Source organism: Oncorhynchus mykiss, chromosome 1 (assembly GCF_013265735.2).
Source record: "Oncorhynchus mykiss isolate Arlee chromosome 1, USDA_OmykA_1.1, whole genome shotgun sequence".
In the NCBI taxonomy this organism is placed as follows: domain Eukaryota; kingdom Metazoa; phylum Chordata; class Actinopteri; order Salmoniformes; family Salmonidae; genus Oncorhynchus; species Oncorhynchus mykiss.
The window spans coordinates 41,029,132-41,056,576 of record NC_048565.1 but is presented as its reverse complement, the minus strand read 5'-3'; the positions used below and the strand labels follow the sequence as shown (position 1 = coordinate 41,056,576).

General features: G+C 43.4%; 1 protein-coding gene across 4 annotated transcripts in view; it reads right to left on the bottom strand.

The window, feature by feature from the left end:
- The window catches only part of LOC110522805 (liprin-beta-1), a 74,789-nt gene that overhangs the window by 31,506 nt on the left and 15,838 nt on the right, over nucleotides 1-27,445 (bottom strand). The window contains exons 2-17 of one of the 4 annotated variants that reach the window (XM_021601252.2): nucleotides 27,210-27,294; nucleotides 23,156-23,367; nucleotides 16,396-16,485; nucleotides 15,745-15,858; nucleotides 15,489-15,614; nucleotides 12,850-12,942; nucleotides 12,511-12,603; nucleotides 11,210-11,327; nucleotides 10,449-10,493; nucleotides 6,505-6,566; nucleotides 6,230-6,314; nucleotides 3,319-3,464; nucleotides 2,786-2,895; nucleotides 1,830-1,890; nucleotides 1,697-1,729; nucleotides 987-1,155 (exon numbers count right to left, since the gene is read on the bottom strand). In XM_021601252.2, the coding sequence (XP_021456927.2) occupies nucleotides 987-1,155; nucleotides 1,697-1,729; nucleotides 1,830-1,890; nucleotides 2,786-2,895; nucleotides 3,319-3,464; nucleotides 6,230-6,314; nucleotides 6,505-6,566; nucleotides 10,449-10,493; nucleotides 11,210-11,327; nucleotides 12,511-12,603; nucleotides 12,850-12,942; nucleotides 15,489-15,614; nucleotides 15,745-15,858; nucleotides 16,396-16,485; nucleotides 23,156-23,367; nucleotides 27,210-27,273 (1,621 nt within the window). In that variant the 5' untranslated portion in view covers nucleotides 27,274-27,294. The remainder of the gene's footprint in view (nucleotides 1-986; nucleotides 1,156-1,696; nucleotides 1,730-1,829; nucleotides 1,891-2,785; nucleotides 2,896-3,318; nucleotides 3,465-6,229; nucleotides 6,315-6,504; nucleotides 6,567-10,448; nucleotides 10,494-11,209; nucleotides 11,328-12,510; nucleotides 12,604-12,849; nucleotides 12,943-15,488; nucleotides 15,615-15,744; nucleotides 15,859-16,395; nucleotides 16,486-23,155; nucleotides 23,368-27,209; nucleotides 27,295-27,445) is intronic. The other 3 variants (XM_021601255.2, XM_021601257.2, XM_021601258.2) reach the window with 3 other exon arrangements.

The window sequence follows — 27,445 nt, the reverse complement described above, 5'->3', positions numbered from 1 at the left end:
TGGCTCCATTATTCTGTACCTAGCATAGGGGCACTTGCAATCCAGCTGCGGTCATCACAATGCGTTACACAAAGCAAAGAGGCCAAAGGTTACTGAAGGGAAAAACAACAGGGGATATTCATAGTATGATGGTAGGGGCAGGAGGCAGATAACACATACATACAAAGCACACACACTAGGCTACATTTTCATAATCAGACAGGGAGAACAGTTTGTGGGACTAGTAATTATGCTGTTTGTATGTATTTTAACTATGGGTGTGGTTTAAGGGACATAAAACCATTTTTTAAAAGCTACATCCGAAAAACTAAGCTCTTTGGAAAGAACCGCTCAGTCTTCAGAATAAAACAAAGATTGTGCAGAGCCGGTGTGGTACCACTCCCCTGCATGTCAGATATGACTCCCTGTGTAAACCCTTTCCATTGTTTCTCCTCTAAACCTCTGAATTAAGTGTCAGAAACACGTGGGGTTCAAATTTATTGGCACCATTGATAAAGATGAGGAATGGCTGTATAAAATAAATAATTTTAAATACTAGGCTATATTCTATGCTCCAAAAAATATAGATATTTTGTTATTTTATACTAATACAATTGCTCAGAGAAAGACATTTTGCTGTATATACACTGCACATATATTTAAAAGCAAAGAATAACACTACAATCTTACTAATCATGTCATTAACAGTTAAACAATTAAAGTCAAAAGAGCACAAAATAAGCAAAATAACTGTCAAAAACCATTAAGTAGCAGGGTTATATCTGGGCCCTTATTTAAAAAAGCATCTCAGAGTAAGACTGCTGCTCTAGGATCGGTTTTGCCTAAGTTCATAATGAACAAAGTTACATGGACAGGGAGGAGCTGATCCAAGATCAGCACTCCTACTCCAAGTTGCTTTGTGAATATGGGACCTGTCCCCACAAAGCTTCCACCTGAGACCCACAGCCCATTCACGCACACTAGGCCATCCATCCACCCTATCTTACCCAGGTTAGGGGTGCTGGCTGTCCTCTTGCCCCCCTTGATCTTGAAGAAGCCTCGGCCAAAGGAGGAGCGAGCCTTCTTGGTACCGAAGCTGTCGTCCTCTGGGCGAGATGAAGAGGGAGACTTGGGCGGGCGCTCGCTGATCTTATCGATGTCCTCCACAGCCTTATTCTGAACAGTAGTAAAATACAGAGTTGACACGTCAATTTGACATTTTGGTCATTTAGCGGACGCTCTTATCCAGAGTGACTTACAATCAGCGCATTCAACTAAGGCACAGTAGGTAAAAATAAACATATCACAGTCATTGCAAGTAAAAACCTCCTTCAAAATAGCCGTTATCTGCTAAATCAGTTCACACAATGCCAGAAGCAGGTCATTTCACACACATGTAGTAATAAATAAAACCATCTTTAAGAAATTGCATTTGAAAATAACTGACAGTGTAGAGTTGGCTTTAAGTGTAAAGGATTGATCAATTTCAATGCAATATGATAGAAGGCAATCAAACGCATGCAATGAAACCAAGGTGAAACTCACTCACTCACTTTACTGAGGATGCTAACCTCATAAGGAATAGGTTATCAGCCTTTTAACAAGACGGATGAGGCCAAAGTGGAAAACAATTTAAAGAATGATAAAGAGAGGATAAGCAAAAAATAAAGTGTCTGACCCCGAAATATGGAAAGAAGACTGTAGAGAACAGACTCACCTCTGTTGGCTTTTCGTCAATCACCAATGTAATCTGTCACAGGTATGATGACATGGGATGGAGTGTTAATGATCAAATCCAATCATGATAATGATGACTTTAGAACTTCAAGGGAATTCAGAAATATCTTTACCTTTTCACTGTTGCTGACATACAAGTTTTCCTGACTCGCTGACTTTGGGACACGCAGGGTCCTAAAATGGCAAAGCTCATCACAGTGAACACTACAAGACTTTAATCTAGTCAATGTGCCAAGAGGTGCGGTCAAAGTGCGGTACTGAACCGCTGGCCTTCGGCAGGAAGACAATCTGACAGACAGCGGAAGCTTTGAGCAAAAGGATAACGACACGTGGCTTCACACCATGGGCATACTCACTGTGGAGTATCACATGATAGGGGAGCCTCCTGTGACACTTCCTGATCCCCTGCCTCGCTGCAGAGTGTTGGGACTCTAACACCATGCTAACACAGACAAGCTGTGAGCTGCCTGCTACACGCTATACTGTACACTGTCAAACATGGGTGTGGAGGCTATCGATATTTGTCGTAGGAAGCCTTATTTGTCAGTCAAGCGGATTTAAACACCCTTATGGGACACCTTGGACCTCGTGGTGTCCAAATGTCATGAATTATGCCCCATTTACCACACTAAGGCAAGATGAGGCGTGATATCTTGCCTAGGTGTTGACCTTTTCCATAGCCGGGTCTCATTTGAGGAACTAGGTCTACACACCAGTCAAGACATCTCTCTTTCCTAGTCAGCTCACTCTGCTCAGAGGCAAACTAAGGTACACAGGTACTTTGTTCATCTAATGTTCAAACTAAGGTACTTTGTTCATCAACAGGTGTGTGCACAGTAGCAAAATATTTTGCAATGTAAACGAGAGTGTCCATTGGGGAAATTCAGGTAGGTCCGTTCCCGCTTTGTCCCTAGTAAAAAGAACAGCACTGGACAGACACCCAAAGCCAAACACTAACATTGTTCTTGAAGAAAAGCAGATGTTGTTCTGGAAGAAATTTGGAAATTGTCCCACAGGTTTAGCTGAAGCCCCTTATAAAGATTATAGATAATCATCTAGTTCAGCTCACCTCTCAGGTTCAGCTTGGTTAAGCTCTGGCACGCTCTGAGCGCAGGCTGACTGGACTGTAGGGCGGGTTGTTGCCGAAGGCACTTCAGTAGCTCCATAGTGCGTCTCCAGCTATGCATTGAGGCAGAGGACCAAAACGGGGAAAAACATGCGTAAAATACAACCGCCATCAAAGTCAGATGTTACTTTTCTCTGTTGTGTCAAGGTGTTTTTACGATTTAGTAGACTAAGAATAACGAGCAGTCAAGACAATGGTGTTGTCATAATTCAAAAAGACAAGTGTCACTGCAAAGCTACATTTAATGTTACCAGACTAATTTGACAAAGTGACAGCGACTCAACACCTCGTTCAGAAGTGTGAAATCTAAGGACAGCATGTGTGATCATTGACTGTTTCATTGGTTGGAGGACATCAAGGATTTTTGAGAAGGTCTAATGAGGGTGACAGATGAACTCATAGAAATATAATCTGTTCCGTGATCCGAGGGCCTTAGCCTGTTTAGTCAATCTATAAATCATCACGTAATCCTGTACCTCGTCTGGGCTCTTCGCTGCTACTTCCTCGACTCCAGCTAGCGCGTGCCTCTCCGACACCAGGGCAATTGGGGTGGTTGTCGTTGACATCACAGAGAGGGAGTTGTCGCTGTTACTCTCATCACTCTCACCATCTTTGGTTTTGTCTGGAATGGAAGATGAGTTATTTTTAGCAGTCAGCTTTGAATGTAGCCTAGAGAGAGAGTTCAGAGTTGTCCATTCTATTGGAGCCCAATGCCAGAAATGTGAAGCTTTGAAGTTTAAAGATTTGACTTCAAGAACACTTCTATCAGCTCTTACAAATCACTTCGGTATCACTACTTAAACTGCATCTGACAAGTCATTCACAAGGTCAGCATCGTACTACACCGGCTCTGACGCTTGTCGGATGTGGCAGGGCTTGCAAACCATTACAGACTACAAGGGGAAGCACAGCCAAGAGCTGCCCAGGGACACGAGCCTACCAGACGAGCTAAACTACTTCAAAGCTCACTTTGAAGCAAACAACACTGAAACATGCATGAGATCACCAGCTATTCCGGACAACTGTGTGATCACACTCTCCACAGTCGATGTGAGTAAGACCTTTAAACAGGTCAACATTCACAAGGCCACAGGGCAAGATGGATCACCAGGACGTGTACTCCGAGCATGCACTGACCAACTGGCAAGTGTCTTCACTGACATTTTCAACCTCTCCCTATCCGAGTCTAATACCAACATGTTTCAAGCAGACCACCATAGTCCCTGTGTCCAAAAACACTAAGGTGACCTGCGTAAACAAATACCGACCCATAGCACGTAGCAAGTATGTAGCCATGAAGTGCCTTGAAAGGTTGGTCATGGCTCACATCAACATCATCATCCCAAAAACCCTAGACCTACTCCAATTTGCATACCACCCCAACAGATCCACAGATGATGCAATATCCATTGCACTCCACGCTGCCCTTTCCCACCTGGACAAAAGGAACACCTGAGTGAGAATGCTATTCATTGACTAGAGCTCAGCGTTCAACAGCAAAATGCCCTCAAAGCTCATCAACAAGCTAAGGACCCTGGGACAAAACATCTCCCTCTGCAAATGGATCCTGGACTTCCTGACAGGCCGCTCCCAGGTGTTAAGGGTAGGTAACAACACATCTGCCAAGCTGATCCTCAACACAGGGGCCCACTCATGGGTGTATGCCCAGTTCTCTCCTGTACTCCCTGTTCACTCATGACAGCACGGCTAGGCACGACTCCAACACCATCATTAAATTTGCCGCTGACACAGGCCTGATCACCGACAACTATGAGACCTCCCTATAGGCTGAGGTCAGAGACTTGGCTGTGTGGTGCCAGGACAACAACCTCTCCCTCAATGTGATCAAGACAAATGAGATGATTGTGGACCATATGAAAAGGAGGACAGAGCATGCCCCCATTCTCATTGACGAGGCTGTAGTGGAGCAGGTTGAGAGCTTCAAGTTCCTTGGCGTCCACATCACCAACAAACTAAGCACACCAAGACAGTCGTGACGAGGGCACGACAAAACCTATTCCCCCCCAGGAGATACAAGATTTGGCATGGCTCCTCAGATCCTCAAAAGTTCTACAGCTGCACCATCGAGAGCCTCCTGACTGGTTGCATCACTCACTGGTATGGCAACTGCTCGGCCTCCGACCGCAAGGCACTACAGAGGGTAGTGCGAACGGCCCAGTACATCACTGGGGCCAAGCTTCCTGCCATCCAGGTCCTCTGTACCAGGCGGTGTCAGAGGAAGGCCCTAAAAATTGTCAAAGACTCCAGCCACCCTAGTCATAGACTGTTCTCTCAGCTACCGCACGGCAAAAGGTACTGGAGCACCAAGTCTAGGTCCAGGAGGCTTCAAAACAGCTTCTACCCCCAAGCCTCCTGAACATCTAGTCAAATGGCTACCCAGACTATTTGCACCGGTTTCCTCCAGTATCTTCACAAGGTCCTTTGCTGTTGTTCTGGGATTGATTTGCACTTTTCGCACCAAAGTAAGTTAATCTCTAAGAGACAGAACGCATCTCCTTCCTGAGTGGTATGACGGCTGCGTGGTCCCATGGTCTTTATACTTGCGTGCTATTGTTTGTACAGATGAACATGGTACCTTCAAGCATTTGGAAATTTCTCCCAAGGATGAACCAGATTTGTGGAGGTCTACAATTTTTTTTCTTGGCTGATTTCTTTTGATTTCCCCATGATGTCAAGCAGAGGCACTGAATTTGAAGGTAGGCCTTGAAATACATCCACAGGTACACCTCCAATTGACTCAAATTATGTCAATTAGCCTATCAAAAGCTTCTAAAGCCATGACATAATTTTCTGGAATTTTCCAAGCTGTTTAAAGCCACAGTCAACTTAGTGAATGTAAACTTCTGACCCACTGGAATTGTGATACAGTGAATTATAAGTGAAATAATCTGTCTGTAAACAATTGTTGGAAACATTACTTGTCATGCACAAAGTAGATGTCTTAACTGACTTGCCAAAACTATAGTTTGTTAACAAGAAATTTGTGGAGTGGTTAAAATGACTCCAACCTAAGTGTATGTAAACTTCCGACTTCAGCTGTATGCATTGTCACTTTAATAACTCTACCTACACGTACATACTACCTTAAATAACCGGTGCCTCCTCACATTGACTCTGTATCGGTACCCCCTGTATACAGTCCAACCATTGTTATTTCACTGCTGCTCTTTAATTACTTGTTACTTTTATCTCTTATTCTTGTCTGTATTTTTTAAAACTGCATTGTTGGTTAGGGGCTCGTAAATAAGCATTACACCTGTAAGGACTACACCTGTTGTATTTGGCGCATGTGACTAATACAATTTGATTTGATGTACATCAAGGTGATAGGACTTGGTTTTAGAAATAGAACATGGCTTCTCAAACCTTTCTTCTCTTGCACTGACATCACCATGTCCTGGACCTTCTTGTAGCGCTGCAGCGACTGCCTCAGCTCCTCAATCTTACGATCCTACAGGTGCAGAGGGGTCACACAAAGGTCAAAGTACAAGCCAGGTGACAAGGTACAGAGAGATCATTTTTTTGAACAGAGGTTCGGAGAGGTTGTAACCTCTTCTTTGGCCTGCCACATTAAACTTGACAAGACAAACTATCCGAGAGTAATGAGATGGGGTGAGGGGGTCAACTGTAGTTCACTGTACCTTCTCCTCATTAGCTGCCATCAGTGACTCCACCGCTTTTTTCATTCTCTGCACTTCCACATCTGGAGGGTGAAGAACTGGATTTCAGCAAGTGAATATACAGCAGTCAACCATGGTCAATTCTGGGCAAAGATATGTCTGGGGTCCTCTGACTGACTCATCCATTGTGATCCATGGTACAACAGTATATATATCTATTCAGAGTGGCGTCTCTGTCCGTTGTCAATATACATCGTTATACAACAGTACTATCTAAACAGACAGGGAATGCTCCTGAGGGACATTTTGGCTCCCTGTCCATCTAGTCTAACCACTTCCTAGTCTCACAGTAAGATAAACACACCATCTAACACAGTTGGGGGAACCTTGAGGTGGATGATTTGGACTTGGTGGGTACAGCCATGTCAATGTGCTGTTCTGTCACAAAGACATAATGAGAGGAGACATTGTGAGGAGGACAAGGATGATTTTGATGAGGGTTAGCAGACAGCACACTGGGTGTTGATGGTGGGAGCAAGTGGTGAGAGGAGACAGGGGTAAGGAAAGGGTGAGGAGAGGCCTGTGTTAAAAGGTGATTATTGTTGTTTGTAGGCGAAAGCAGGATAGAAGCACAGACTGAACAGTGAGCTCGCATCCATGACACGACAGGTGGCAGAAAGGGATGTTTTTTTGTGTTTTTCTTTTTACATGTAGACAGGTTATGCATCTTATACACACTCCCCTACGTATTTATTTGGACAGTGAAGCTAAAACGTTTAATTTGGCTCTATAATCTAGCATTTTAGATTTGAAGTACATAACGTCACCTTTCAATTAAGGGTATTTTCATACATATCTGTTCTACCGTTTAGAAATGAATGCACTATATGTATCAAGTCCCCCATTGTCAAGGTGTCTTACATATTTGGACAAATTCATTAATAATTTAACACATTTTGTCAAAAGTATTTTGTCTTATATATACACACAGTACCAGTCAACAGTTTGGACACCTACTCATTCAAGGGTTTTACTTTATTTTCACTATTTTCTACATTGTTGAATAATAGTGAAGACATCAAAACTATGAAATAACACATGGAATCATGTAGTAAGCAGAAAAGTGTTCAATCAAAATATATTTTAGATTCTTCAAAGTAGCCACCTTCTGCCTTGACAACAGCTTTGCACACTCTTGGCATTCTCTCAACTAGCTTCACCTGGAAGGCTTTTCCAACAGTCTTGAAGGACTTGTGCTTAGCACTTGTTGGCTCCTTTTCCTTCACTCTGTGGTCCAACTCATGCCAAACCATCTTAATTGGGTTGAGGTTGGGTGATTGTGGAGGCCAGGTCATCTGATGCAGCACTCCATCACTCTCCTTCTTGGTCAAATAGTCCTTACACAGCCTGTAGGTGTGTTGGGTCATTGTCCTGTTGAAAAACAAATGATAGTCCCACAGAGTGAAGGAAAAGGAGCCAACAAGTGCTCAGCACAACTCCTTCAAGACTGTTGGAAAAACATTCCAGGTGAAGCTGGTTGAGAGAATGCCAAGAGTGTGCAAAGCTGTCATCAAGGCAAATGTTGGCTACTTTGAAGAATCTCATAAAATATATTTTAATTTGTTTAAAACTATTTTGCTTACTACATGATTCCATTTCATAGTTTTGATGTATTCACTATTATTCTACAATGTAGAAAATAGTCAAAATAAAGAAAAACCCTTGAATGAGTAGGTGTGTCCAAACTTGACTGGTATTGTATTTCTAGCACACAATGACGACATTAAGCTTGTGAATCCATAAACTTGTTTGATGAATTTGCAGTTGTTTGTGATATTTATGCCACTATCTTTCTCACTAATCGGTATTCACGATTGACTCATGATTTTCCGTAATGATGGTAGCATCCACATGAATGTAGAAGTGTTCAAGTACATATTCTTTTCTTATTTAAAATTAAAAAAAAGGTGACTCACTACTAAGTGAATCAGACATATTAGTACTGTGCCCCTGGAGCAAATTAGAGTTAAGTGCTTTGCTCAAGGAGACAGAGATTTTTCACCTTGTCAGCTCGGTTATTCAAACCAGCAAACTGATGTTACTGGCTAAATTCTCTAACCACTAGGCTACCTGCCACTCCACATTTCTGAACGGTTAAATAGATACAGTGCATTCAGAAAGTATTCAGACCCTTTGACTTTTTACACATTTTGTTACATTGCAGCCTTATTCTAAAATTGATGACATTGTTTTACAAACAATAACCCATAATGACAAAGCAATTGTTTTTGTTTATTTTTTGCAACAAAAAAACAAACAAAAATCACACAAGTATTCAGACCCTTTACTAAGTACGTTGTTGAAGCACCTTTGGCAGATATTACAGCCTGGAGTCTTCTTGGGTATGACGCTACACGCTTGGCACACCTGTATTTGGGGTGTTTCTTTCATTCTTCTCTGCAGATCCTCTCAAGCTCTGTCGGGTTGGACGGGGAGCGTCGCTGCCACCACCATGCTTCACCGTAGGGATGGTGCCAGTTTTACTCCAGATGTGACGCTTGGCATTCAGGCTAAAGAGTTCAATCTGGGTTTCATCAGACCAGACAATCTTGTTTCTCATGGTTTGAGAGTCCTTTAGGTGCCTTTTGGCAAACTCCCAGCGGGCTGTCATGTGCCTTTTATTGAGGAGTGGCTGCCGTCTGGCCACTCTACCATAAAGGCTTAATTGGTGGAGTGCTGCAGAGATGGAAAACCTTCCGGAAGGACAACCATCGGCCAGCTCTTGGAAGAGTCTTGGTGGTTCCAAACTACTTCCATTTAAGAATGATGGAGTCCACTGTGTTCTTGGGGACCTTCAATGCTGCAGACATGTTTTGGTACCCTTCCCCAGATCTGTGCCTCGACACAATCCTGTCTCGGAGCTCTACGGACAATTCTTTCAACCTCATTGCTTGGTTTTTGCTCTGACATGCGCTGTCAAGTGTGGGACCTTATACAGACAGGTGTGTGCCTGTCCAAATCATGTCCAATTAATTGAATTTACCACAGGTGGACTCCAATCAATGGAAACAGGATGTACCTGAGGTCAATTTCCAGTCTCATAGCAAAGGGTCTGAATAGGGTCTGTAATGATTATTTTTTTGTAATACATTTGGAAAACTTTCTAAAAACCTGTTTTTTCTTCATTATGGGGTATTGTGTGTAGACTAATGAGGGAAAAAAATATTTAATACATTTTAGGATAAGGCTGTAACGTAACAACATGTGGAGAAGCGGTCTGAATACTTTACGAATGAAAATAGGCTCAAATAAAAAGGTGAAATTCTGTACTGTCGCCTCAAAACATTTGATCTAAAATCCCAAATGCTGGAGTATAGAGACAAATTAAGTTTTATTTACAAATAAATACGTAGGGGAGTGTCTTTCTTATTCTCTAGGGCAAACTTAAAGCACAATTCGTAAGTTTGATTCCCATTGTAATCAATATGTTGTGTAGAAAGTTTGAGGCTGTTGAAATCACAATACCAAAGAGGCGCAGGTGAGTTAATTTGAACAGTATATATTTCTTGTTGTTGTGTGCAGGTTGCGTTTCACACTATTTGCATTTGAACTTCATCTGGTTGCCACGGAGAACAAAAAACGAACAGATTTCATCTTTAAGATATTTCCATTAAGTAAACTTACTCTACCATTCTTAAAGTACATAAAGGCCAACCTTTCTGCAATATAAACCACTGATATCATCTTTTCATTCACCTCCCTGAGTTCTAAAACACCGGTGGCTGAACTGATCTGAAGTGATAATAAAACAATTGCACAGAGTATACATTGTATTAAATAGCTTTCCAATGGGTTATGGAGAAGCAAGGTTCAGATGGGTCATTCATGCCCATACATGCAACAGTGACAGTTGTGCAAGAGCAAATAATAATAAATACAAGCATTGATAAAACCCATAACCTTACGTTTCTCTTTCAGCCTCTTTTTAAGAGTTTCATCTGGGTGAGAGACTAAACAGGACACAGAATTACTGTATGAAACAAAAACTGGCTCCAGATTCTGAAGACTGTCCATCATGACTTCTGTCAAGACTGGATTCTTTTAAATCATGTTGATTGGTCACAAAATATGACAGACATTTCTGAGATAATATTTTTTAAGCATAATAAGACATAAATGCTCATACATGCTCAGAACACGTTATAATGCATTATAACTATCGGCTTTAAGTAAAGCTTTACCAAAATGTTATCATCTGGGCTTAAATGGAACATGTTTGTCTTATAGGGTTGGTTTCCCAGACACATATTTAGGCTAGTCTTAGACAAAGAACCACATTTGAAAGACATTATAATACTGTGTTATTATTATAATTAGGTGGGTGCTTAAATTTGTCCCATTGGAAAATCGTTTTTTTTGCAAATCCCACTACCTGAAACACCCTCGGAGAGTGGTGTCACTGCCTGGGATCAACCATTGTCGACGGCGAGCGACCCTGGAGCAATTATGGTTAAGTGCCTTGCTCAAGGGCACAGACAGATTTTTCACCTAGTCGGTTCGGGATTCGAACCAGCAACCTTTTGGTTACTGGCCGAACGCTCTTAACCGCTTAGACTACCTGCCGCACTTCATGCTTTTAGTCTAGGACTAGACTTAATCTGTGTCTGGAAAACAACCCCATAGAGTAAAGACACAGAGAACCAGTGAATATGGTCCATGATCTCACCTCTGTCTCCACAGTCCATGCCACCCGGGGTGTTGGCTCTGAACCCAGTCTCGCCGTGTAACCTCCTCATCTCTCTGTCCCTTCCCTCCAGCTGCCTCCTCAGCGTCACCAGCTCCTCCTGCTCAACACACAACAGTTAGTCAGGGACATCCTCCCAAAAAACACTGGCTGCATTCCAGACCGACTAAATTGCAGACGTTGCAATGCCAATGGCTGTGTGCCACGTCATCAACTGTGCAGTAGAGCATCAGATTACTATATCGTGTGGTGCGGTTAACTGATATGTTAACCACCTATGCAGGTGTTGTGAGATCTGGCAGGCGTCTGCAACGTAGTCAGCCAGGAATGTGGCCACTGACTTATCACTCCCCCCCTATTTTACCCCCTTTCATACCCAACACCCATCACCACAAACAAACCATAACAACCATTCAGATGCTGACTTGACAGGCAGAGACAATGGTCACACCTGCTCTGGGAGTATGTGTTTAAGAGGGGGAGGTAGGGATGTAGGGGTCAGTGGTAGGGTCTGGGGTGGTTGCGTCTGGGGTGGTTGCGTCTGCGGTGGTTGCGTCTGGGGTGGTTGCGTCTGGGGTGGTTGCGTCTGGGGTGGTTGCGTCTGGGGTGGTTGCGTCTGGGGTGGTTGCGTCTGGGGTGGTTGCGTCTGGGGTGGTTGCGTCTGGGGTGGTTGCGTCTCAGCAAGTGCTGGAGGGGCCGTTTTACATGGCAGTGTCAAAATAGCCTGGTCCCAGTCCTGTTTGTGCTGTCTTGCCAAGTCAATTGACGTGACAATGACAACAGGTGTTGGCAAAACAGCACAAAAAGATCTGGGACCAGGCTAGAGTGAAAAGGTCATTATTTCAAAACGAACTAAAAGGCAAACTGAGAAATTAAACAATCTTTCAGATGGCATTTCATCCATGAGAAGGGAGGGAGGAAAAGAAAGAAACAAATGAGGGCAAAGAAAGCCAAAAAGCACATGTAAAGTGGTTTACATGTGCTACAGTATATGCTTAAACTGGTGCCTTGTGGGTGTCGGAAGGTGTATTTTAGGGTTTATATTTACGTTTAAGTGCTTTGGCTTTTTCACTGGCACCAAAAAAATAATGAATTTAATAATTTGGATCAGTGTGTTTTAGATTCTGATTATACACCCCTTTAATTTCATCTAGAGATAGGTAAAAACAAAAACACAAAAAACAGCAGTTGAAACAATCTTGCTCAAAAACCAAAAACTAAACCAGAGTAAAAAGTAGAAAGACATTAGATGGCAACAAGCAGAAACCCTGGGAGAAGCCAACCTTCAGTGCCTGCAGTTTGTGCTCGTTCCTCTGTTTCTCATACTGCATCTGGCCCACTTTGATTTTCAGGCTAGAAAGCTTGGCCATTAGCGACTAGTAGCAGTGGAGAGGAAGGTAAAGCCAAGGAAAAAGAGAAAAAGAGAGATGTCATAAGAGAAGCGATGCCAAAAAGGAGGAGGGGATACCCAAAGAGCTGACAAGTAGTCAAAAGAAAAGGATATATGTGTAAAAAATAAATGGCTAGGTAAAAGCTTTCCTTTTGGAAGTAGATCATTATCTGCAGAATTATGCTTGCGTACTGCAGTGTAGGTAGGCCAACCCTAACTCATGATAACTAACCTTAGTGGATTTCAGTTTCTTTTCATACTGTAGTCTTTCACTCTCCATCTCAGTCACTTTGTACCTCAGCTCATTAATCTCCAGACCCATGTCCTGAGAGGGGAGAGAAAGACTTACACGGGGGAAGAAGGGAAGCTGTATACGTGCTTGTTAAATCAGAGAATTTCTCAGAATTAAAAGGAGTCATAGAGCAACAGTCACCCTGATGGCTTGATAAATCAGTAAGATATGATCCCAGAGGAACAAGCAATGTAACAGAAATCTAGAGAGGAACCAGGCTCTGAGGGGTGGCCAATCCTCTTCTGGCTGTGCCGGGTTGAGATTATGACAGTACATGGCCAAGATGTTCAAATGCTCATAGATGGCCAGCAGCATCAAATAATAATAATAATCACAGTAGTTGTAGAGGGTGCAACAGGTCAGCACCGCAGGAGTAACCTTGATAACATGTAATCAATGACATCACTTGAATGGTTCATCATAAAGGCATCCCAGATTACAATGCATGTTAGTAGCCTCACTGAGATTGTCTTTATTTTGACAACAAAAAATATGAAAATTAGTGCTTTTGTAAAAGGCTATCTATCCTGTTAGAGTAACAAGTAACATGACATGAACTCTAAATTGACAAAAACATTTATACTGTGCAAGGTCAGCTATGATATCTAGCCAACTAGTTCAAAAACCCAGCAAGCTCTGCTATCATTGATGAATATTTTGCTAGCTACTGTAGTGACCGAAGCAGAACAGCTTGCTACCTGTGCAGGATTTTACAATGGATTATGAATTTCACTATGGACATTGGCAGCATCATTTGATGACTCACAACTAGCTGCAATTGATTTAATAGGAGTGGACACTTAACATCCCTACCGGTCTGTAGCTAACTCTTTCATAACACTTAGCTAGCTAGGTTGCATTGACTGAAAACTCGTTTTTTTTAGCCAGCTGTTTATAGCCCAGCAAGCTAGATAGCCTTTCCTAATTTGGCACATTTGAAGTTCCTCACCGCAAACCATATTGAATACTGTTTTATGCGTAGTGTACACAATATCTGCCTGCAGAAGTGACTATTATTGTTGGCATTACCATGCAGTTAGCTAATTTAATAAACTTGTTTGCTGTTAGCTAGCTTGCTGGCTAACAAAGCCCATGTCAAAACTACTGTAATGTTTAACAGCTAGACCTTGCTCGCTAAATGAACACAAAAACATATGCAAGTGGGGCTTTGACTGGACTATACAGGATTGATGACACTAGCTACATGCTTTGTTATTTTGGACGTCATGCATTTAGCTAGCTTGCTAATGTTAATGTCGGGTAAGAGTTAATGTTACATTCGATGCCCCTGCCCATGTGAAAATCACTAACGTAACCTACAGCTGAATGAGCTCAAACACGTATGCAAGTGGATTTTTGACCTGACTATACAGGCTTGTTAACTTTATTGTTTGTATTTAGTTTTTCCATCTCAATTGGTCATTTTAGCTTTAAGTTGATTAACTTCTTGATCAGTCTTAATTTAAAAAAGCCATGAGTAAAGTAGGTGTGCGGACGCTCTACCATTATCATGACGTTGTTCCAATATGGCTGCGGCAACATCTCTCTTGCCTGTGCTAGGCGCTCAAAAAACATCTAATATGTTCTAAAAGCATTTTCATAACATCACGTTCAACAAGGTTACCTAACATGGACATGTAAAACAATGTTGTAGGTTGATTGGAGCATATCAGTTCCACTTTAATTAAAACTTGGCCTTGGTTTTCATTTTCATTGAAAATATATATTTTGAACCCTGATGAAGGCAGCCTAGGTGTCGAAACGGTTTATTAAACGTATTGCATCGTGACCATTAGAGTGAGTGGCTTTTCCTTATCTAAGTAAATGGTAACACCATTATTATTTTTTTATCAAAAGAAGCCTATACCGAGAACCATATTATAGTTTTTTCCGACATAGTCCAAGGCCTACTACTGATCCTCATGGAGACCATATCTGTTCTGGAGGGACTGCTTTGCAGATACAGTAGAAATCCCAGAGCAGGTTAAGAGATGTGACAGGAATGTGCCTCTGGTGGGGAGTACTTCTGTGTTCTGCTCTCGCAGATAGGCTGTGAAGCGGAACATACTGGACTGTTCCAGTGGACTGGAAGAGACGGCTGTGACACAACAATAACATGACGTGTTTGAGAGCTGTCCAAGAATCCACCACAGTTCATTGGAGTCCAAATACACACCCCCTTTGTTCTCCTTTCCTCCAAACTTCCACGTAAACAAGATAAGAACATCACCATTTGTTCATTGTTTGCAACCATACAACCAGAGGAAAAATACATCTTCCAATTTCCCATTATCAAAGCCCTGAAGCTTCACATTCATGTAAGAGCAACTCATTCATACCTTCAAACATAAGACAATTATAGTACCTCTGGCCATGGCAAGGCTGACATTCCCTTAGAAGTGAATGGTCTCTATTGCCCCAACACACTATGGTTTTGAGCACATGATGATGCAAGCCTTCCCTCCCCCAAACAGGTTTCAGGCAGCATGAAAGGGTAAGTGTGTGCGTGTCAGAAAGAGAGAGGGAGAGAGAAAGACTAAGAAGAATCAGTCCTTAAACAGAGGCCTCCCATCACATACCTCACTGTCCCTGAAGTCAAAGTGCAGTATGTCCTTCTCAAATGAGTTCAGCTTCAGTTTCAAGTTGGACACCTCAGCCTTTAGGTCCAGTTTCTGAGTCTCTAGAGTCGTTCTGCACAGGAGCTCCTGCGAAATAACAAAACACGCTAAATATAAACACACACACAGCTTGCTTGCTGGGTTTTGTTGTTCAGCAGCTTTGACAAAATAACTTCAACAAAGACCCCTTTTCAGGGGCCGTCTCATCCAAACTCACCTGTTGTAGCATCTCCTCAGTGGCGTTCAGTTTCTCCCGGTGTTCATCCAGACACATTTCCAAGTCCCTTATCTTCTCCCCCTGCGCCTCCACCTGGTCTGTCAACACACTCACCTGCACAGGAACACAAGGGTAACACTAAGTAACTCTTATACCTGTGTAGTTACTCTGTCATTACAATTTAAAGATTAACATAATTATGGTGCATAGTGATTTGTATTTGCAAAGTAATGGAGTTGATTGAGTTTTTGTTATTACACCAAGTTTATTATATAGCCCCGTCCCAGATCTGTTTGTGCCGTATAGCCAACTCCTATGGTGGTTGTCATTCCCAAACAATTTTGTGAGTTGGCTATATACCACAAACAGATCTGGGACCAGGCTACGTTCATTACACTTCATTGCACTAAAAAGGCCACTTAGCATTTGATCGCGGACAGTTGTTACTGAAGAGGGTCACTGCAGACCCCATGGATCGTGTGCAACAGACCATCGATGCACGGATAGATGGGTGCTGGGGGTGTTCAGAACCTCCTAGATCAACTGACTGCGGCAGCCTAGACTAATCAATACTATTGTGACATTTAATGAGCCATTAATGCTGCCTGGGTAGGATAGCTACTAGCTATGCCAGGTTGTGGTGTACTGTACCTGAAGCACCAGGGATTCCTTGTCACCCTCCAGTCGAGACAGTCTCTCCTGGTAGAGGTCACCACCCATGGAAATGTGGTGGCCATTGGACTGCATGCAGGCATAGAGAAGACAACATAGTCAGTGAGAGAGTGACACATGGGATTGGTCTGTGAGTGTTAACATACGAGACTCCAATTGTCCCTAGTGACAGACTTAACAAATGTTAATCAAGTTATGAGTGGCTGGCCATGGTGGATGCAATATTGGTTATGGGTTCTAAGATTAAGCCTCTACTACACTGGTAAGACTGGTGACATGCTCAGTGCTTAAAGTTGCACTATGCAGAAATTGCTCTGGTTGGAAATTTCCTGGTTGCTAAAACTCTCGCCTAAAAGTTCGCCTAATTTCAGTTTATGTGACAAAAAAAAAAAAAAAGTAAAGTGTAGAGAATCATTGTACCATCTAAACCGCTGTGAAATATATATTCCATAACGAAAAATACCGTTGTTCCAGCTTGCGTACAAAACCGAAAGTAAAAACAAAAACAGGAAGCATAGGAATAGAGCATAGCACATCTATCGTTTCTTAGACTTGCTTTCAAGTAGAACGATAGGAATGTGAGTTATTGATCTATGTGAATTTGGTCAGGTCGCCCAAAAAGTAACATATTGTCACTAATGTATCAAGATAAAGTCAGAAACCTAAAGAGTTGTGTTGTGTCACTGGAGTATTTTAAGGGTGAACAGGGCATATTTTAAGTACCTTGAATATGGACAATTATCAAACAATCACACACAAGTCTTCGAGTGACAGCTAGCATGATTGATGTTGCATTTGCCAGCAACACCTTAAATGGTCAAAGAGAGAACAATTTCCAGAGACGAGTGTACACATAGAGAGTTACAGCATTACACAGAGGCTCTGGCATTTCCCTGGCCCAAAGCCTAAATCTCAGTGCTCTCTCCACAGCATACTGTTGGTTCTCAATTCCAACACATCAGAGGGTTGTTTCTCACAGCAGTCTCTGACAACACCTGGGTTGTATCTCACATTTCCAGGGGAACACTAACTACAGCATATTGTAAGAGTTCAGGGAGATATTTGCTTGGTACATTCAGAGATACGGTTCTTGGGACAATGGAGCCTGATATTAGGGGTGTTTTTGAAACGCTCAAAGCGAGGACAGGCTGAAGAACTGTGAGCAGGCTGAGGATGTACCAGATGGTTCAAACAAACTAGTTGAAGCTCAAGACTTAAATCTGCCTTTACCATGGGAAATCTGCCCTTACCATCAATATTACTTGCCAACGTACAATCATTGGACAATAAATTAGACGAGGTACGGACACGAATATCCTACCAAGGGACATAAAAAACTAACATTTTATGTTTCACCGAATTGTGGCAGAATGGCGACATGGAAAACATTCAGCTAGCGGAATATACGCTGCACCGGCTAGACAGAACAGCACACTCTGGTAAGGCGAGAGGTGTGGTCTGTGTATATTTGTAAACAACAGCTGGTGCACAAAATCTAAGGAAGTCTCTTGCTTTTGCTCGCCTGAAGTAGAATATCTCATAAGCTGTAGACCACACTATTTTCTAAGAGAGCTTTTATTAAAGAAATTGTGGCTGTTTATTTACCACCAGACAGACGCTGGCACTAAGACCGCACTGAGTCAGCTATATAAGGAAATAAGCAAAAGGGGAACCGCTCACGGCGCTCCTAGTGGCCGGGGACTTTAATACAGGGAAACTGAAATCAGTTTTACGTCATTTCTATCAGCATGTTAAAAGCGTAACCAGAGGGGAAGAAAATTCTAGAACACCTTTACGCCACACACAGAGACATGTACAAAGCTCTCCCTCGCCCTCCATTTGCCAAATCTGAACATAATTTTATTCTCCTGATTCCTGATGACAAGCATAAATGTAAGCAGGAAGCACCAGTAAATGTCGCTAATACTCGCCGGATGTGGCAGGGCCTGCAAACTATTACAGACTACAAAGGGAAGCACAGCCGCGAGCTCCCCAGTGACACGGGCCTACAAGACGAGCTAAATCACTTCTATGCTCGCTTCGAGGCAAGCAACACTGAGGTGTGTGATCACACTCTCCGTAGCCGATGTGAGTAAGACCTTTAAACAGGTCAACATTCACAAGGCCGCTGGGCAAAACGGAGTACCAGGACGTGTGCTCCGGGCATGTGCTGACCAACTGGCAGATGTCTTCACTCACTTTTCAACATGTCCCTGATTGAGTCTGTAATACCAACATGCTTCAAGCAGACCACCATAGTCCCTGTGCCCAAGAGCACTAAGGTAACCTGTCTAAATGAATACAGGCCCGTAGCACTCACGTTCGTATCCATGAAGTGCTTTGAAAGGCTGGTAACTGCTCACATTAACACCATTATCCCAGAAACCCTAGACCCACTCCAATTTTCATACCACTCAAACATATCTACAGATGATGCAATCTCTAATGCACTCCACACTGCCCTTTCCCACCTGGATAAAAGGAACACTGACATGAGAATGCTATTCATAGACTACAGCTCAGCGTTTAACACGATAGCGCCCTCAAAGCTTATCACTAAGCTAAGGATCCTGGGACTAAACACCTCCCTTTGCAACTGGATCCTGGACTTTCTGACAGGCCGCCACCAGGTGGTTAGGGTCAGTAGCAACACATCTGCCACACTGATTCTAAACACTGGAGCCCCTCAGGGGTACGTGCTCAGTCCCCTCCTGTACTCCCTGTTCACGCACGACTGCATGTCCAGGCACGACTCCAACACCCTCATTAAGTTTGCAGACGACAAGTGGTAGGCTTGATCACTGATAACGACGAGACAGCCTATAGGGAGGAGGTCAGAGACCTGGCCGGGTGGTGCCAGAATAATAACCTATCCCTCAACATGATCAAGACAAAGGAGATGATTGTGGACTACATGAAAAGGAGGACCGAGCACGCCCCCATTCTTATCAACGGGGCTGTAGTGGAGCAGGTTGAGCTCTTCAAGTTTCTTGGTGTCAACATAAATAAACTAAAATGGTCCGAACACACCAGACAGTCGTGAAGAGGGCACGACAAAACCTATTCCCCCACAGGAGACAAAAGACTTGGCATGGGTCCTCAGATCCTCAAAAGGTTTAACAGCATCCTGACTGGCTACATCACTGCCTGGTACGGCAATTGCTCGGCCTCCGACCGCAAGGCACTACAGAGGGTAATGCGTACGGCCCAGTACATCACTGGGGCAAAGCTGCCTGCCATCCAGGACTTCTCCACCAGACGGTATCAGAGAAAGGCCCCAAAAGACCCCAGCCACCCCAGTCATAGACTGTTCTCTCTGCTACGGCACGGCAAGCGGTACCGGAGCGCCGAGTCTAGGTCCAAAAGGTCTTCTCAACAACCTTTACCCCCAAGCAATGTCTCACATGGAATAACCTTCACCTCTCAGAACAAGAATAGACTGACAAGTTCCAGAAGAAAGGTCTTTGTTACTGGCCCAACGCTCTAACCTGCCTCCCCTTCAACCCCAACCAATAGGTAAAGGGTTTCTATATTACTACTCTGCTGCTAAAACTGACCAGCAAATGTTGGTGATAATGCAGCACCTCATACCATACGTATCCTTTAAATAGCAGCAGAACTCATCAAGATACCATCCCAGATTCCCCACGACACAGTCTCTGACAGGTTGTCTGTAGTGACACTGGAGGGAATAACTCAGACGCCACAACAAAAAGATGTCCCGTATGGTTCTAACCTTTTCTCAACCTAAATCAGGACACAGCAACAGCAGGCCTATATTTATACACGCTATGACATATCTGGACAAACACCAGCCGTAACGAGACACCGCTGTGGAGACTGCTGTGACAAGAGGGATGTAATCAGAGCTGAACATCAACTTTAACGGATAGTAACATTCGTGTCCCATGTCTGTGTACAGTACATCTGTCTTTATGACATTCTCCTAGTCCTCTTTATCTAATCACAGATGTGTGTCTCTCACATCAGGTGTGACAAGGGATTTAAAGTTAATACACATGGCTTATAGTAGGTGCTAAATATATCAAAGTAAATGTTAGTTGATCAATGAAACCAGGAAGACTTTGCAGTCCTCACAATGCAAAAAATTAAACCACATTGACCCATTGAGATTATCATTAGGATCATGAGTGGATGTATACAAAACAGCAACATAGTACCTATATATTTTTATTTATTTATTTCACCTTTATTTAACCAGGTAGGCTAGTTGAGAACAAGTTCTCATTTACAACTGCGACTTGGCCAAGATAAAGCAAAGCAGTGCAACACAAACACAGAGTTACACATGGAACAAACAAACATACATAATAAAATAGAAAAAGTGTATATACAGTGTGTGCAAATGAGGTAGGATAAGGGAGGTAAGGCAATAAATAGGCCATAGTGGCGAAATAATTACAATATAGCAAATAAACTGGAGTGATAAAAGTGCAGAAAATGAGTGTGCAAGTAGAGATACTGGGGTGCAAAGGAGCAAAATAACAGTATGGGGATGAGGTAGTTGGATGGGCTATTTACAGGTGGGCTACGTACAGATGCTGTGATCTGTGAGCTGCTCTGACAGCTGATGCTTAAAGATAGTGAGGGAGATATGAGTCTCCAGCATCAGTTATTTTTGCAGTTCGTTCCAGTCATTGGCAGCAGAGAACTGGAAGGAAAGGCAGCCAAACGAGGAATTTGCTTTGGGGGTGACCAGAGAAATAGACCTGCTGGAGATCGTGCTGCGGGTGGGTGCCGCTATGGTGACCAGTGAGCTGAGATAAGGCAGGGCTTTATCTAGCAAAGACTTACAGATGACCTGGAGCCAGTGGGTTTGGCAACGAATATGAAGCAAGGGTCAGCCAACGAGAGCATACAAGTCGCACTGATGGGTATTTTATGGGGCTTTTGTGACAAAAACAGACGGCACTGTGATAGACTGCATCCAATTTGCTAAGTAGAGAGTTGGAGGCTATTTTGTAAATGACATCGCCGAAGTCAAGGATCGGTAGGATAGTCAGTTTTACGAGGGTATGTTTGGCAGCATGAGTGAAGGATGCTTTGTTGCGAAATAGAAAGCCGATTCTATATTTAATTTTGGATTGGAGATGCTTAATGTGAGTCTGGAAGGAGAGTTTACAGTCTAACCAACCACCTAGGTATTTGTAATTGTCCACATATTCTAAGTCAGAACTGTCCAGAGTAGTGATGCTGGACTGGCAGGCAGGTGTGGGCAGCGATCAGTTGAAGAGCATTCATTTAGTTTTACTTGTATTTAAGAGCAGTTGGAGGCCACGGAAGGAGAGTTGCATGGCATTGAAACTCGTGTGGAAGTTAGTTAACACAGTGTCCAAACACAGTGTCCAAAGAAGGGCCAGAAGAACCAGCAGCAGCAAGAGCGACATCATTGATGTATACAGAGAAAAGAGTCGGCCCGAGGATTGAACCCTGTGGCACTCCCATAGAGACTGCCAGAGGTCCGGACAACAGGTCCTCCGATTTGACACACTGAACTCTGTCTGAGAAGTAGTTGGTGAACCAGGCGAGGCAGTCATTTGAGAAACCGAGGCTGTTGAGTCTGCCGATAAGAATGTGGTGATTGACAGAGTCGAAGTCCCTGGCCAGGTCGATGAATATCAGCTGCACAGTATTGTCTCTTATCGATGGCAGTTATGATATTGTTTAGGACCTTGAGCGTGGCTGAGGTGCACCCATGACCAGCTCGGAAACCAGATTGCATAGTGGAGAAGGTACGGTGAGATTCGAAATGGTCGATGATCTGTTTGTTAACTTGGCTTTTGAAGACTTTAGAAAGGCAGGGCAGGATGGCTATAGGTCTGTAACAGTTTGGGTCTAGGGTGTCTCCCCTTTGAAGAGGGGGATGACCACAGCACCTTTCCAATCTTTGGGGATCTCAGATGATACGAAAGGGGTTGAACAGGCTAGTAATAGGGGTTGCAACAATTTTGGCAGATCATTTTAGAAAGAGAGGGTCCAGATTGTCTAGCCCGGCTGATTTGTAGGGGTCCAGATTTTGCAGCTCTTTCATAACATCAGCTATCTGGATTTGGGTGAAGGAGATATGGGGAGGCTTGGGCATGTTGCTGTAGGGGGTGCAGGACTGTTGACTGGGGTAGGGGTAACCAGGTGGAAAGCATGGCCAGCCGTAGAAAAATGCTTATTGAAATTCTCAATTATCGTGGATTTATCGGCGGTGACAGTGTTTCCTAGCCTCAGTGCAGTGGGAAGCTTGGAGGAGGTGCTCTTATTCTCCCTGGACTTTACAGTGTCCCAGAACCTTTGGAGTTTGTGCTACAGGATGAACATTTCTGTTTGAAAATGCTTGCCTTTGCTTTCCTAACTGCCTGTGTATATTGGTTCCTAACTTCCCTGAAAAGTTGCATTCAATGCTAATGCAGTTCACCACAGGATGTTTTTGTGCTGGTCAAGGGCAGTCAGGTCTGGAGTGAACAAAGGGCTATATCTGTTCCTGGTTTAAAAAAATAATAACGGGGCATGCTTATTTAAGATTTTGAGGAAAGCACTTTTAAATAATAACCAGGCCTCCTCTACTGACGGAATGAGGTCAATATCCTTCCAGGATACCCGGGCCAGGTCAATTAGAAAGGCCTGTTCGCTGAAGTATTTTAGAGAGCGTTTGACAGTGATGAGGGGTGGTCGTTTGAACGTTGAATAATTATGGATTATATAGTGCACTACTTTTGACTGCTCTTACCATCAGGTGTCCCTGCTGCAGCCAGTCCACCAGGCTGTCTGCGGTGGCATCAGGGATCTGGCAGCGAAGGCCCTCCCTCTCCTCGGTGTCCATCAGCTCCAGCACGCCCCGGAGGTCCTCCAGCAGGTGCAGTGCCCGCAGGCTTCCCAAGAAGGGAGAGGTTGGTGACTGGCAGTCAAACAGGCTGTTGGAGTAGTCCATGGACTTGGAGCCTGGGTGGGGGGGCACACAATTAGATAGAGCATCTTTCTCCATTTGCAACTTGCCTCCCTATGAAAGAGGGACAAAGGTTCAGTCTTTCATAAGGTCTACTGTAGGTTAATGGTATAAGTTAATCAATTGATTATTTGAGTCCAATTTCAATGTTATTCCCACATAATAAGGGGGAGTTTATTTTAGCCCAAGAAACAAGAGTGGTACATATAATGGGTGCACGTCAGCCCTGCATTTCTAATCAATGCATGAAGCACTGGCCAAACACCAATGAATAGTGGAAAGTAACTCTTGGTTAGACCATTAAATCTTGCTCCCTGTTACAAGAATTAGCCAACATGGCAAGTGGGGAAATCTGGCTACTTAAAGCCAAATCACTTTACACAAGAGACTATAGGAAAACAGCTATGGGAGACCGAGAGATCGAGATGGTGAGAAAGAGAGAACTTGAATGAGGACAGTAGAAAAAGTTACATGGGAAATGTGGACCTGGACTTCATGTGATCGGAAAGTTTACAAAAATGTCAGACCTATAATTAACCCAATGCAGAAAAATAGGTCCACGCCGACTCTGGGCATTAACATTATACTAAAGCAATCATACAGCAGTACTGAAATGGGCTTCACATAGAGTCACTCTTATCAGCTACTAAAAACACAACCGAAGAAATGTCCACTTCCTGAAGAGAAACCTTTATGGAATTAGCCTGACAACAGTTCTGGCCTGAAAACATGATAATCATCAAAAAGAGTTCAAGGGAAACTTCACAGCTACACACTATTTGGGGTGTTTTTCCAGTCTACTTTTTTGGGGTCGCACAGCGAGAGTTCAACCAATGATGTCATCGGTTGATTGAGCCTGCTGTCTGATCTGAACATGAATGGAGTCGTGTTCTGTAGCAATGGTTGTCCTTGTTCAATAGAGCCACTGGACTTGTCTCAATGATGTTCCTATCTGCCAGGATATTGCAGGATATCTAGGATGACTTATTTTCCCTAGCTTTGTAAATGCTACAGCCTGACAGGAGCCCTTTTCCTTGTTCCAACTGTGTTCCCATCCTCGAAAGCTGGCTTTTCAAAATGGGGGAAATACTAGTTTATACAAGTTCATGGGAACTACGTCACTGTGCACTATTTATCCGAGATTGCTAAATAATTACAATGGCTGCTTCTTCTTTCTATGTTCTTTTACATAGGAACACACAGCCTTATTTAATTGATCGGGAATATATTGAGAAGTTGAAACAGCGAGAAAAATTATTGCGAGACCTGCAAGCAGCGGCTGCTGCAGCCGCCACCGCTCCTGGGGGAGCCATGGTTAGAAACCGAATGGTGGGCCGTCCAGCCATGTAGACTGACGAGGAATGTCTGTAATGCAACAAATTCAATCACAGACAGTTCTTACTGGAGAGGGTCAATGCAGACCACATGGATCATGTGTGTGGCAAACCATCCGTTTCAACAAACGGATAGAAGGGTGCTGGAGATGTTTATAACCTCCAAGACCAACTGGACCAAGAGGGCAAATGACAAACAACTAAGTTGTTTTGTAAGTATCTAGCTAGCAATATAAGCCCTCTTTCTACACGAGGCAGTGTTGTTCAGTACAATTTTGTGATCAAGTCGGCCGTGATAGAAGGCCAGTTAGCCCTAGGCAGAGTTGCAAAGAAAAATACATATCTCAGACTGGCCAATAAAACGAAAAGATTAAGATGGGCAAAAGAACACAGACACAGGAACTCTGCCTTGAAGGCCAGCATCCCGGAGTCTCCTCTTCACGTTGAGACTTGTGTTTTGCAGGTACTATTTAATGAAGCTGCCAGTTGAGGACTTGGGAGGCATCTGTTTCTCAAACGAGACACTAATGTACTTGTCCTCTTGCTTGGTTGTTCACCGGGTCTCCCACTCCTCTTTATATTCTGGTTAGAGCCAGTTCGCGCAGTTCTGTGAAGGGAATCGTACACAGCATTGGAACTATGTTATTTTCTTCGTTCATCTTTTCCTCAATCGTGACTAGTCTCCCAGTCCCTGCCGCTGAAAAACATGCCCACAGCATGATGCCGCCACCAACATGCTTCACCGTAAGGATAGTGCTAGGTTTCCTCCAGACATGACGCTTGGCATTCAGGACAAAGAGTTCAATCTTGGTTTCATCAGACCAGAGAATCTTTCTCATGGTCTGAGCGTCCTGTCATGTGGCTTTTACTAAGGAGTGGCTTCCGTCTGGTCACTCTACCATAAAGGCCTGATTGGTGGAGTGATGCAGAGATGGTTTTCGTTTTGGAAGGTTCTCCCATCTCCACAGAGGAACTCTGGAGCTCTGTCTGAATGACCATTGGGTTCTTGGTCACCTCCCTGACCAAGGCCCTTCTTCCCCAATTGCTCAGTTTGGCCAGGCGGCCAGCTCTAGGAAGAGTCTTGGTGGTTCCAAACTTCTTCCACTTAAGAATGATGACCACTGTGTTTCTGGGGAGCTTCAATGCTGCAGATTTTCTGATGCCCTTGCCCAGATCTGTGCCTCGACACAATCCTGTCTCGGCGCTCTAAGGACAATTCCTTCAAACCTCACGGCTTGATTTTTGCTCTGACATGCACTGTCAACTGTGGGACCTTATATATACACACAGGTGTGTACCTTTGGAAATCATGTCCAATCAATTGAATTTACCACAGGTGGACTCCAATCAAGTTGGATGATCAATGGAAACAGGATGCACCTGAGCTCAATTTCAAGTCTCAAAGCGAAGGGTCTGAATATTTATGTAAATAAGGTATCTTTAATACATGTCTAACAACCTGGTCTCGCTTTGTCATTATGGGGTAGTGTGTGTAGATTAAGGATTTTGTATTTATTTCATTCATTTTAGAATAAGTGCTCTGAATACTTTCCGAATACACACGGTGTGCTAGGGTAGAAACGACAACACGATATACAGAAGCTATATTGATTACGTAATAAGGCACTTACTTTGATAGGAACGCACACATGTCCAAAGTTATTAGTAGTAAGGAAAACAACAAAGCCAATGCCGTTGCCAGCAGGAAAATGTGCCAGGGATAAAAGTTTGTGCAGGTTCTGTTCGAACAGAACCTGGAGATGCGCAAATGTCTGCATACTCAATCTGGGAAAACATTGGGGAAGTGCTTGGCCTCTCGTTGAAGAGAAGTTTGTACGGATCAGAAAAGCCTCAAACAGAAATTGTCCCCAACAGTGAAATGGGCTACTTCTATGTACATGAATGAGGCGGAAAACATCTTAATTCAAACGGTTGTTAAAAACTTTAAATTGTTAGAAAATAAGTTGAGATTGAGAAGTTGAAACATTGCCTGCTAATTATCTATAGGCTATGTGCCTTGGCTTGAGGGCAGTGCTGGTTAACTGTCCTGTGGCATAACGATCACATTTTGGAACAGTGAGTGCATTGTGACATCACGCGCATTAAAAAACTCAAGCTGGGGCAACCGTTAGAGATATTTGGAACTCATGTGTGAAAAGGTTAATTTATCAGTCTAAAAATGTTAGTCCTCATGTTGAAATATGTGTTGTAGAGCTACACTGCTTTGGCCAGGTATGACCAACAAGCCATCAGTGAGCATTATGACGCATATTTTACTGTAAATTAATTACTGTATTAATCAAGTGTCTCCGCGAAGGAGTGCTGATCTAGAGAGGATCAGGTACCCCCTGCCCATATGAGCTTATTATGACCTAGAAGTAAAAAATGACTCACTCTGTGAATACAGTCCCAAGTCTTACTGACTGATAATGCAGAGCCAGTGAATGTGACATTGCTAGATCACTCCTTGTTCTTCCTCATGTCAATGCAAAAGAGACCCTTACCTGCTATTATCCCATCCATCTGCTCCAAAGCTGCTGCCAACATGTCACTGGCATCAGACATCATCTTCAACACTTAGTGGGCACCCTGGGAGAGAAAGAGAAAGGGACAATGAACCATTAAGTGTTCAATATGCTTCGGGTTAGGTTCGGCTAGACGAACGAGTGTGATCGCATACTCCCTTAAAAGACCTTCATTGAACATTCTGAGAAAGGAACTATAGTACTGTTTGTCCATC